The following is a 12,694-nucleotide window of genomic DNA, read 5'->3' on the forward strand; positions in this document are numbered from 1 at the left end:
ATATATATATATGTGTGTGTATATATATGTATATATGTATATATGTATATGATAATAATAATAATCTGACAGTAAAGTTTAAAGCAGAGAAAACACCCTCAGCCAGACATTGACTGAACACAACAAACCTCTTTGTCTTTTTCCTAGCGGCAGTGAACGCAGCCTCAGGTTCCCGCATCCTCCCCCTCCTCCTTCTGCTCCAGTTCCGGTTCAGTCCAACATGGCGGCTGTGAGCTGACAGCAGAGACTCAGAGTTTATTTAAACACATTTACAGTTACCTGGCGAACTAAAAAGGCTCCGGGACGGTTCACCTGTTTTATTTTAACTCGTTATAAACCGACAGTTTGTGTCGGACTGCACCGGAAGCTGATTACCGGGTAAGAACCGGAGGAAACCGGACATCTCTGTCGGTCTGTGGTGATACATATTAAAGTCAGACTGAGGTGTAAACTTTATGTTTCAGTGCCACAGTTTCACAGAGACACGTCAGTTTATGTAAATATACATGAAGATAATTATCCTGTGGGTGTAGTTCATATTTTAATACTTATGTTTTTGTATATTTACAGTAGATTCTTACATTATATATTCTGTACACATCCTTTACTTACAGAGTATACTAAGGTTAAATACAGTATTTTATTGACATGTATTTTCCTCTCTCAGTGTGATGAGTGTGTTTTACTGCTCCATTCTTTAATAATCTGCTGCTGTAACAAAATAAGTTACCATATCTATCTATCGGTCTATCTGTTTATCTATGTTTTTAACTAAACATCAGATTTAATTAACAGTTTATACTAGTTCAGCTGAAACTATTAATCAATCAATTAACTAACTAATCAGTTAGTCAATAATCAGAAGACTGGCAGGAAAAGTTCCTGAGATATGACGTTAAAACACAGTGACACAGTGTCACAGTCAAGCTGACCTTTGACCTTCATTTTTTATCCTGTTTGTGACACATTTGTGTCAAGTTTTGTCAGAACTGACCTTTGACCTTCTAACACCAAACTCTAATCAGTTTATTCTTCACTCTTTGGGGATGTTTGTGTCACATTTAAAGAAAGTCCCATAATTCCATTTTGAGATGTCACATTCATGGGAATGAGGTGGACACAAGGACACACTGACATTAACCTTTGACCTTTCATCACCAAAATCTAGTCAGTTCTTTGTTGAGTCCTGAAGGACGTTTGTGCCAATTTGAAACAATTCACTCAAGGTGTTCTTGAGATGTCCTTTTCATGAGAATGAGACGAGTGTAAGTTGCATAAGGTACCTATGACCACCAAAGTTCTGATCAGTTCAATGTAGAGTCCAGACGTTTGAGCCAAATTTAAATAATTTACCTTGAAATGTTCTCAAGGTAACAAGTTAACAAGAATGAGAGACATGTAAGGCCACAGGGACCTTTGACCATTAAAATCTGTTCAACTCATCACTGAGTCCAAGTGGACATTTGTGCCACATTTAAAGAAATTCCCACGATTTCTTCTTGAGATACCGCATATATGAGAATGAGACAGAAACAAGGACACACTGACCTTTGAACACCAAAATCTGATCAGTTCATCGTTTAGTCCTGAAAGACGTTTGTGCCAAATTTAAGGAAACTCTATAAAAGGTATTCTTGAGGTGTCATGTTCATGAGAATGAGACGGACTGAAGGATGACCCTAAAACTTGACACCTGTAGTCACAGCCATCACCAGGGGGGCGGGGCTTGATGAAACACACCTGATGGATGAAGCATTTACGTCTCTCTTCTGTCTGTGTTTCAGAAACCAATGAACCCCGTTCCTAGAGTTTCAGGTTCCACCATGATCGGTTCCAGATGAACCAGTTCAGATTCTGGTCCTGGTGACGATGGATCCAGTCTGACTCGACGACAGTAGACCACCAGAGTCATGGAGAAGTTTGGGATGAGTTTCGGGGGCGGTCCCAGCAGGAAGGAGCTGCTGGACACCATCGAGTCCCAGAAGAAGCAGCTGGTCCAATACCAGAGCCGCTTCAAGGACGTGGTCCGGGCCTACAAGAGTCTCCTGAAGGAGAAGGAGGCCCTGGAGGCCAGTCTGAAGGTCCTGACTGCGACGCAGGAGATGGACCTGAACCATCAGGGCCGAGACATCACCACCACCACCGTGGACCTCCCAGAGGACGGCTGCTCACTGCACAGTGAGGACAGCGTGGACACAGCAGCGTCTGTAGACACACCCAGTGAGACCACCAGAGGGGACCAGAGCGAGGAGGACCAGGGGGAACTCGGAGGACGGTCCAGCTCAGTGGTACGTTGTTAAAGTCCAACCTTAACGTTAATGATCAGTTGAAGAACCAATCGGATTTCGCGAAGAACGACACAAACACGATGGTTCAGTACGATGTAATAAAAATCGTTGACGTAGTCGGCACTCTGACGATGTGTTTAACGTGTGGTATTTTCTTCCTGCAGAAGTCCGACCCGGACGCCGGCAGCTCAGAGACCAGCAGTGTGGGGGCGGAGCACCATCAACAGGCCACGCCTCCTCCCAGTACGGAGGCAGATCGCAGAGTCTCCCAGCTGAAGAACCAACTGAGCACACTCACGAGCGCCCTAGCCACAGTGACACAGGAGAAGTCACGGATGGAGGCGAGTTTCCAGGCCGACAAGCGTCAGCTGAAGCAGGAGGTGGAGGAGCTCCAGGACCGCCTGGTGGCCATGACGGCGCAGCAGGAGGCGGAGCTTGGTGCCCTGCAGCAGCAGTTGGCCGAGAGCCGTGCTCGCATCATCACGCAGCAGCATGAGCGGGAGCAGGAGCAGGGAGACCACGTCCAGCAGCTCAGAGAGCTGCAGAAGATCCTGCAGCAGGAACGAGACCTGCGACAGGATGTAGAAATCCGCCTGCAGGATGCAAACACCACGCTGCTCATGACATCACAGGCCGTGGACCGGGGGGTGGAGTCTGAGGCTCACCTGAACCAGGTGAAGGAGCAGAGAGATGAACTGAAGAGGAGGCTGCAGGCCGCCGAGGAGGACCAGAAGAAACCAGATCCCAGAGTGGACGAACTGCAGCGAGAACTGACAGAGCTGAAAAACCACTTCCAGCAGCAGATCCACATTGAGACCCGGAAGGTAAGGACCAAGACCAGGTCTCAAGTAAGACCAGGTCTACACCAGGACCAGGTCTAAAGCAAAACCAGATTTCAACTAGGACCAGGTCTACAGTAAGATAAAGTCTAATGTAACTGAAACAGATCCACATAGAGACCAGGAAGGTAAGGACCAAGACCAGGTATCAAGTAAGACCAGGTCTAAATTAACTTAGACAGATCCACATCGAGACCCAGAAGGTAAGGACTAAGACCTGGTGTCAACTATGACCAAGATCAAACTTAGACCAGGTCCAAAGTAACTAAAAAAGATCAACATTGAGACCAGGATTCTCAGATGTAAACTAACAGATTGTTTCTGTCCTCTTGTTGGATGAAGTCCTCGATAGCGGTGACGTACCTGCACTGACGTACCTGCTGTCGTCCAACTGATGTCACCGGTTTAAAGGACTCTGGAAGACCTCTCTCGGTGGTCTGCTCAGCTGGTGTTTGCCAGCGTCTGATGACTGTGTGTTTGTGTCTGCAGGTGTGCGAGGCGGAGGAACGAGCTCGTGAGCGTGCTCAGGCTGCAGAGACGAGGGTCGCAGGTCTGGAGCAGCGAGTGTCTGAACTGTCGGAGCTCTTGGGCTCCAGTGAGAAGTCGAGGCACCGAGACCAGCAGACGGCTCAGAGACTCCGAGACCGCATCCTGCAGCTTGACACCGAGAACAAAACGCTCGCCATCGCGGCCTCCACTAGGATGACCTCTGACATCAGCGTAGACGAGTCACAGCTGGACGTCGGCGTGCTGAAGGAGAAGCTGGAGAAGGTGAAGAAGCTGCTGCTGCTGGCGGCTCAGAGGAACCCGGACCAGAACATCCAGAACCTGGCGGAGACTGAGGCGGAGCCGGGTGGAGACAAAACCACAGTGTTTTACCAGCAGGAGCTGCGGCAGCTCAAAGATGAGTTTGAGCGCTACAAGCTGCGAGCGCAGGTGGTACTGAAGAACAAAAACACCAAAGATGGCTGCCAGGCGAAGGAGCTGGAGGAGGTGCGGGACCAGCTGGCCGAGCTGAAGGAGAAGTACATCAACCTGCGGATCCAGAGTGATGAGGCCGAGACAAAACACCGCCGCCAGCTGGAGGAGCGGCAGCAGCAGGTGGCGGCACTGCAGCAGACTCACAGACAGGAAGTGGAGCGAGTGGAGGTGCTGCACCGCGAAGACCTGCTGCGACTGGAGGCTGAGCTACACAAACAGAGGGAGAGGACCATGGCGCTGCTGGATGAGAAGGACCAGGAGCTGGAGAGGCTGCGGGCTGCCGCTCTGATCTGCAACATAGATGCTGACAGGACGGCTGACGACGAGCACGAGTCTGGGCTGGAGAGCGAGGGTGACTTCATCAGCCAGGCCCTGCGTCGGGCGACACCCAATGAGCCCACAATGCTGCTTTATGCCGAGCAGCTGGCCAGGAAAGAGGCGGAGGTGGGCGGCCTGCGGCGGCAGAAGCACCGGCTGGAGGAGGACCTCCACCAGCTGCAGGCCAAGCTCATCGCCAATGGAGAGCGCCACGAGGAGGAGGCGGCCGAGCTGCGAGCACATCTCGACAAACTGATCAGAGACCAGAGCAGAGAGGGCGCCAACATGGAGTACCTGAAGAATGTCATCTACAGGTTCCTGACGCTGCAGGATGCCAGCGGGAAACAGCAGACGCTTGGTGCCATCCTGACCATCCTGCACTTCAGCCCACAGGAGAAACGTGACGTCATGAGGCTGCAGGGACACACCTGGTGGAGCTCCAACAGGAAGTAAAACACCTGAAAGAAACATCATGATGCTTTGGGAGACTGTAGTTTATGTGAGAGTTTAAATTAACAGAAGAGTGACGTCTGGTTTCAGTCTGCACTGTGTGAACACTACAAACATGAACACATGAATACATGAATGAATAAATGAATATCTGATGGTGTCACTGTGACGAAACATTAAAAAGTAACTTGACTGTATATTTTTGATTCACTTGTTGAAATTAAAGTATTTTTTCTTGCTTCACAAACTCAGTTTGTTTCATTTGTTTCCTCCGGGTGCTCTGACATGTTCTCCCTGTGTCAGCGTGGGTTTCCTCCGGGTGCTCTGACATGTTCTCCCCGTGTCAGCGTGGGTTTCTTCCAGGTGCTCCGACATGTTCTCCCCGTGTAGGCGTGTGTGTTGTTCTAATCAGTTCATCCTTAACTCGAAGTGGACATTTGTGCCAAACTTAAAACAGTTCATTTAGGATGTTGAGATGTTGTGTATACGAGAATCAGATGGACGTACGGGCATATTAAAATTATAACCCCTCTGGCACAGCTGTCGTCAGCTTTGAGACATACAGACCTTGACATATAATGAGATCATGACTGATGACATCACTCAGATCATTAACTGATCAATAATCACCTGATAAATCTACGACACATCAGACACAGTTTGACCATGATCCAGGTTTTACTTTTTAAATCAACAATAAATATTTACAGACTGACGGAGGAACATAAAGGTAAACAACACATTATTACAGTTAATTATCAGTGCTACATTCAGTTCAGTCTGATAGAAAAATAACATCTGATTATTATGGTCTGTATCAGCTGAATATTATGGTCTGTACCTGGTGTCAGAGTTCAGTTCACACAGATTTAATGTGGAATATTAAACATTTGTGTTTTACTATCTGAGCTAAAATCATCAGACCTGATGGAACTTTGTGTTTTTATGTGAACAACTTTATAAATATTAATAAACAAAAACAAGCAAACAGAAAGATTCATACAGTTTATGTTTGATTCATCCAGTAAACTTTATGAAAATACAAAAACAAAATGAAGGCAACAAACAAGAGTTTAACCTGAACAAGTCAGATATGTTAAATTACTCTGAATACACACTGTGTGTACTGAGTGTGTACTTGGTGTGTCCTCAGTGTGTACTCAGTGTGTACTCAGTACCGTCTGCAGGTCATCGGGCAGCTGGCTGATGACATTATTAATAAAATCGTCCAGTTTCTGTAAAACTCCGTCCCTCAGCTGCAGCTGCTGCCTCCGAGCTTTAATCTGAAAAACAATGTCCGTCACAAACACTTCCTGTATTCAGGGACAAACACTTCCTGTGTTCAGGGACAAACACTTCCTGTGTTCAGGGACACACACTTCCTGTGTTCAGGGACAAACACTTCCTGTGTTCAGGGACAAACACTGCCTGCGTTACAAATCGCATACTTCTACTATATACTTTTAGTATGTACTGCAGCTGCCCTTAAAAAGTATGCAGTATGCATGCAGTATGCATACTATTGGGACACACTACATCCACCATCACATTGCTCCCTGAACTCTGACCCTCTTGCTCACTTCCGCCGCCGTCCGTAGCACCACATTTGAATATTTTGTGTTGTTGTACTTCGGAGATGCAGCAAATCTCCTCTCATCGGGCTCGCCAGAGTCGTGCATAAGTGTTCAGGGACAAACACTTCCTGTGTTCAGGGACACACACATCCTGCATTCAGGGACAAACACTTCCTGTATTCAGGGACAAACACTTCCTGTGTTCAGGGACACACACTTCCTGTATTCAGGGACAAACACTTCCTGTGTTCAGGGACAAACACTTCCTGTATTCAGGAACAAACAATTCCTGTGTTCAGGGACAAACACTTCCTGTATTCAGGGACAAACACTTCCTGTGTTCAGGGACAAACACTTCCTGTATTCAGGGATAAACACTCACCAGTTTCTCTCTGAGCTTCAGAATCAAGTCAACGATCTCAACCTCTGACTTGTCTTTAGTCCAACTCATCAGGTCCTGAGAGACAGACAGCAGGGTCACATGATCCAGGTGTTTACAGTCTGAACCAGGTGTTTACATGTTTACATGATAAACAAATGGAAAAAATGTACCGCATGTCCTTTTTTTCATGATTTTTATATATATGTATCCAGCACCCACTCCAAATGGACCTTGGGATGTGCATGTTTTTTGACTATTTTTGTTTACATGATAAACAAACTCACAGCGTCACAGATGACCTCCAGGTGAAGACTCTCCAGTTTCTGCGTCATCTCTTTGTGTCGATGGCGGTACCATCCGTCAAAGTTCGGAGACCTGAAGAACTTCCTGACCAGAGGACAAATAAAGAAGAAGAACAAAGTTCAGACCATCACCTCATTCTGAAACAGTTCCTGAAGCTCAGTTTGAAACTAAGTAAAGACACAGGACAACTTCCTCCTTCGTATGCAGACACCTGAGGGACTCACCTGTACAGTCCCATCCAATCACCCTTGAGCATGGAGGTGAGCTGGGGCCCCGTGTGGTCCAGAGTCGACATGAACTCATCCTGACTGAAGGGTCGAATCTGAGGCGGAGTCTGAACACACAAACACACCAATCAGAGTTCACCTCTGAGCTGATGACATCACTGTGAGGTCATCACTGATCATCCACTTCCTGTTTACCTTCCACGGTGTCACCGATCTCTGCAGAGGCATCAGGCTCGCCATGTACCGCTCCTGACAGACAAGACCCAGGGTTTAAACTCAGAACAGAAGGGTTCAGAGTTTTTATATAGGACAAAACATTTATAAATGTTTATAAAACTTTTAACGTCGTCTGAACTGTTGAGTTTAACTTTCAAAATATTTTCAAACTGTTTCCTGTTTCTGCTCTTTGATTCTCTAAGTTCTAGGTTGACAAACTCGACTTCCTGTCCCCTTCACGTACAGGTGAGTTTAACGTTAAAGCCTTATGTCATAACTGTTTGTTTGTTTTCAGGTTCAGATGTGACACACCTGGTGTGTTTATCAAACACCTGACTGCGGTCAGTGTGTCGGAGTGATCTGATTGGCTGTTTGCTCACCAGCGGGATGATGAAGCTCTGAGTCAGCTCTAACAGGTGTCGCCTCAAGATGGCGCTCTGAACCTCTGACGGTCGTCTTCTCTGAATCCCCTGAAGACACAGGTTATAACGATCCATCAATCAATAAACAGATCAATGAATCAACACACAGATCAATAAAAAACAGTGATGACATCACCTTCAGCAGCCTTTTAATCAGAATCTTGTCTTTGTGTAGAAACGTCTTGAATGCCGTGTAGATCCCTGCAGACAGGAAGTACACGTTTATACTGAAAATATTCACAGCAGTGTGACAATAATAATAATAATAATAATAATAATACATTAACACGACTGTAACAGTATTAATAAATAAAAGACTGGGTGTGACCTGGTTTTGTGTCGAGTGTCTTCAGCTTAGAAAGTTTCTTCACCTTCACCTGTTTGGGTAAATCACCTGAGAGCGATCAGACGCGGTCAGATTATTAAGCATGTTGATTATTTTAAAGTATTTTGATCGTTTGGATTAAATTTGGATTCACATGAAGAAGAACAGAAGAACAAGAAGTGGTCGCTCACCTGCCATCTTGATTTCTCCCAGTCGGACGACGTGAGGCCAGTTCTGAAAAGTCTTGATGAAGAACGGGTTGGTGACTCCAAGAACCACGTTAGGCCTATACAGGTGACACAGACAGGCGAGGTCAGACAGGTGACACAGACAGGCGAGGTCAGACAGGTGACACAGACAGGTGAGGTCAGACAGACAGACCTGCCAGACAGGTAAGCATCTACTGACCAGATCTGGACCCTGGGGGGTCAGCCCGGCACAGCCAGAACAAACTATATGGAGCCGCTGCCCTGTGGAGAAACATCCACTGGCAGAGCTGCCACTCCAGCACCAGACTCTCAGTTTGATGTTGTACAGACGGAGATTGTTAAATACATATTTTAGATCATTGTTGTAAAAATAACGTTAGCCTTGTGTTAAGTTACTTTTTTAAAGAATAAATAGAAAACTTTTTTACTACCTAGCACACTAGCGCACTAGCTAACGCTGTCTCCTGATCAGCTCCTTAATCCTGGATCAATACAGAATATAGAAACATTTTAGGAGAGGAGAGGAAACGTGTTCTGTGTTGAGGTTATCAAAAAGATGATGGATCATACATGTTTGCTTCTGGCTGCAGCGTTAGCTCACTGAAAAGTTTACACTTTAACATGTTGGTTAAGAACCTTCCCGTCTGTCTGTGTTTTATCAACATGTTAAAGTGAAAGAAGACAACTCCGCTAACTTAGCTAACTGTGCTAGCTAATGCTGGCAGCCAGAAACAAATAGCTATGATTCATTGTTTAACTGTGTTGTAATTTAAACAAAGAACATGTTATCTCGCGGTGGTCCTTCTTAAATGATCAGTGGTTGAAGTTACTATATTCTGTTATGATCGGGCAGTTGATGCACCAACGCTAGCTAACGTTAGCATAGTTTGCTAGTTGAAATGTTGACTCCTCCACTGCTGTGAGGTGATTGGCTGGATAAAGAAATGATTGACAGGTACCCTACCCTCTCCAGCTCAGGCATGCACACGTCTGAAACGGTGTCTCTCCGACTCTGCACCCATCCCTGTGGGTCGGCTACTCACAAGGATGCGTACTGGGTCAGGTGAGTTGTGTGCCAGGCAGCAAGCACAGGTGGGAACAGACGGATGGACAGGTAGAGACAGGTGTGAACAGGTACAGACAGATGGACAGGTGGAGACAGGTGTGAACACATACAAACAGGTGTGAACAGGTAGAGACAGATGGACAGGTAGAGACAGATGGACAGGTAGAGACAGGTGTGAACAGGTAGAGACAGGTGTGAACAGGTAGAGACAAGTGTGAACAGGTGGAGACAGACAGGTGTTAACAAGTAGAGACGGGTGTGAACAGGTGGAGACAGACAGACAGGTGTGAACAGGTAGAGACGGGTGTGAACAGGTGGAGACAGGTGTGAACAGGTAGAGACAGACAGACAGGTGTTAACAAGTAGAGACAGGTGTGAACAGGTAGAGACAGACAGGTGTGAACAGGTAGAGACGGGTGTGAACAGGTGGAGACAGACAGACAGGTGTGAACAGGTAGAGACGGGTGTGAACAGGTGGAGACAGGTGTGAACAGGTAGAGACAGACAGACAGGTGTGAACAAGTAGAGACAGGTGTGAACAGGTGGAGACAGGTGTGAACAGGTAGAGACAGACAGACAGGTGTGAACAAATAGAGACGGGTGTGAACAGGTAGAGACAGGTGTGAACAGGTACAGACAGATGGACAGGTGGAGACAGGTGTGAACACGTACAAACAGGTGTGAACAGGTAGAGACATGTGGTAAGATACAGACAGGTGTGAACAGGTAGAGACAGGTGTGAACAGTTAGAGACAGACAGGTGTGAACAAGTAGAGAAGGGTGTGAACAGGTAGAGACAGATGGACAGGTAGAGACAGATGTGAACAGGTAGAGACAGGTATGAACAGGTAGAGACGGGTGTGAACAGGTAGAGACAGGTGTGAACAGGTAGAGACAGGTGTGAACAGGTAGAGACAAGTGTGAACAGTTAGAGACAGACAGACAGGTGTGAACAGGCAGAGACAGACAGACAGGTGTGAACAAGTAGAGACGGTTGTGAACAGGTAGAGACAGGTGTGAACAGGTAGAGACAGACAGACAGGTGTGAACAAGTAGAGACAGACAGACAGGTGTGAACAAGTAGAGATGGGTGTGAACAGGTAGAGACAGGTGTGAACAGGTAGAGACAGGTGTGAACAGGTAGAGACAGACAGACAGGTGGCAGACAGGTGTGAACAGGTAGAGACAGGTGTGGTCAGGTACTCACGGGGCCTGGGTCCTGGTGGTGTACTCTCTGAACTCGCTGTCGTGGATGGTGAAATACGGACGAAAGTCGCAGCAGAACTTCAGAGGACTGATGGAGCTGAGGGAGGACACATGGTTACCATGGCAACGACACTGATTGGCTGTCAGGGGCTCTCTGACCTCACAGTTTACAAACATCATAATGTGGATCAATAAGAGTCATGTGACCTGGATTACTGATCAAAGCTCAGCTATTTGTGTTAAACTGATAATCAATAAATCAATAAATTGGTCATGTCCTCAGTGTTTGATAAACACGTCCACAGTAAACATGTCCATTTATAAAGACAGGGAGTGTGAGGTGCTCAGAAGCGTCTGATCAGTCACCTGATGAGAGCCAGCACGGTTTCCGAGGAGACGGTGGGAGACGGCGCCATGACGACCACCGGCTCCCCGAGCAACATGAGCTCCCAGAGCATCTGCAGGTGGATCAGCACCGACTGGAAACACCTGAGAGGTCAAAGGTCACACCGACAGAAAGGTTCGGCTGGAAGTGACTGATCGATGATCAATGATTATTGATCCTGATCATTAATCATTGAGTTTGGCTCTGAGTTTATATGTTTATACACAGATAATAATATTCAATAATCAATAAACAGTATTAATAACAGAAGAGCAGACAGACTTAAAGAGGTCGAGCTCGTGGATGGTAGGCAGCAGGGTCGGAGCCGGCAGCAGGTTCTGAGGACACAAAATTAAACTTTATTGTTCGGTAACAGTGAGCGTTGTTAATAAAGAGTCACTTCCTGTTCCTCACCTCTTTGGCTGTCTGTCTGATGGGACTTCCTCCTGGTTTGTCTGTTTTTGAAGGAATCCGCACCTGAAACAAACAAACAAACAAACAGTACAAACAAACAAACAATAAACTAAACAACTTAACACCTAACCAGTAAAATCCAAACAAACATGTTCATTAAAAAATAAAAAAATTCACAGGTAGATGTTTTTTTCACAGTGTGAACTTTAAATAAAAACACATCATCAGTCAAACATACCTGTCGTAACAAGACTCACCTGTCCGATAGGTGGGAACACTAATGACCAGGTAAATGTAAACAAACAGCTGTGACGTCACTCTGAAGGTCGGACACATTCATAAACACTACCGTACCCATGATCCTCAGCTGGTGATGACAGGGATCTTTTCTGCTGAGGATTTACCTCACCTGTGAGACCATGCCCCTAAACTCACCTGTAAGATCTGTTTTAACATCACGCCTCTCACCCCACCTTTACTCACCCCACCTTTAAGACCACACCTCCAAAATCTTGGATAAGATCACACCCCCTGATCACCTTTACAACCACGCCCCCTCTAAGACCCCGCCCCTGCTCACTTGAAGGACCACGCCCATCACAGGCAGGTTGAGGGTCTGTCCAGGTACAGGTGAAGGCCACTGGTCGATCTCGTTACACACTATAAGAACAAGAGAAAGACGAGATGTCAGGTGTCATTTCAGCAGAGTGATGTCATCATTTTACCTCTACTGTGATTCATACATGGTTATGATGTAAGCATGACATCATCACCTGCTTCCAAACAGGGCTCCAACTTCTCAAAAAACTCAGGTGCGACGATCTGCAGCAGCTTGTGGAACAGGTGAGTGTATGGTAACCTGGATACCAACACCAGCGACTGAAACACAGAGTCACATGACATCACAGGTGTCAGTCAAATGTCACATCAGAGATATTGGGTAAAGGAGATACCCCACCGTAGGCTTATCCAATGTTAAGAAAACGGTTACTCTTCCTGTCTCCTAAGTGGGCGTGGTTAGCTCTCCCTCCAATCAGAGCCTGTTCTCCCTCATCCCCCCCTCCCCACCACCGTGTTGAACAGAGGCTC

At 46.6% G+C, this 12,694-nt stretch overlaps 3 protein-coding genes across 3 annotated transcripts in view; 2 read left to right on the forward strand and 1 right to left on the reverse strand.

Moving 5' to 3' along the window:
* The window catches only part of LOC126385273 (F-actin-monooxygenase MICAL3-like), a 72,069-nt gene extending 66,348 nt beyond the window's left edge, over positions 1-5,721 (forward strand). The window contains exon 32 of the mRNA XM_050036884.1: positions 5,240-5,721. The gene's annotated coding sequence lies outside the window, so the exon portion shown is untranslated. The remainder of the gene's footprint in view (positions 1-5,239) is intronic.
* On the forward strand, positions 186-5,121 carry gcc1 (GRIP and coiled-coil domain containing 1). Its single transcript, XM_050036570.1, has 4 exons — positions 186-378; positions 1,785-2,288; positions 2,453-3,112; positions 3,617-5,121. Exons 2-4 carry the CDS (start codon positions 1,911-1,913, stop codon positions 4,877-4,879), a joined length of 2,301 nt encoding a protein of 766 aa, XP_049892527.1. The 5' UTR covers positions 186-378; positions 1,785-1,910; the 3' UTR covers positions 4,880-5,121.
* The window catches only part of dennd6b (DENN/MADD domain containing 6B), a 12,162-nt gene continuing 5,001 nt past the window's right edge, over positions 5,534-12,694 (reverse strand). Inside the window, 15 exon segments of the mRNA XM_050036584.1 lie at positions 5,534-6,159; positions 6,833-6,907; positions 7,117-7,219; positions 7,360-7,469; positions 7,558-7,611; positions 7,959-8,048; positions 8,137-8,201; positions 8,329-8,394; positions 8,517-8,611; positions 10,808-10,903; positions 11,173-11,295; positions 11,474-11,529; positions 11,606-11,668; positions 12,186-12,265; positions 12,379-12,484. Of these exon segments, the coding sequence (XP_049892541.1) occupies positions 6,037-6,159; positions 6,833-6,907; positions 7,117-7,219; positions 7,360-7,469; positions 7,558-7,611; positions 7,959-8,048; positions 8,137-8,201; positions 8,329-8,394; positions 8,517-8,611; positions 10,808-10,903; positions 11,173-11,295; positions 11,474-11,529; positions 11,606-11,668; positions 12,186-12,265; positions 12,379-12,484 (1,305 nt within the window). The 3' untranslated portion in view covers positions 5,534-6,036.

Source organism: Epinephelus moara, chromosome 23 (assembly GCF_006386435.1).
Source record: "Epinephelus moara isolate mb chromosome 23, YSFRI_EMoa_1.0, whole genome shotgun sequence".
In the NCBI taxonomy this organism is placed as follows: Eukaryota; Metazoa; Chordata; class Actinopteri; order Perciformes; family Serranidae; genus Epinephelus; species Epinephelus moara.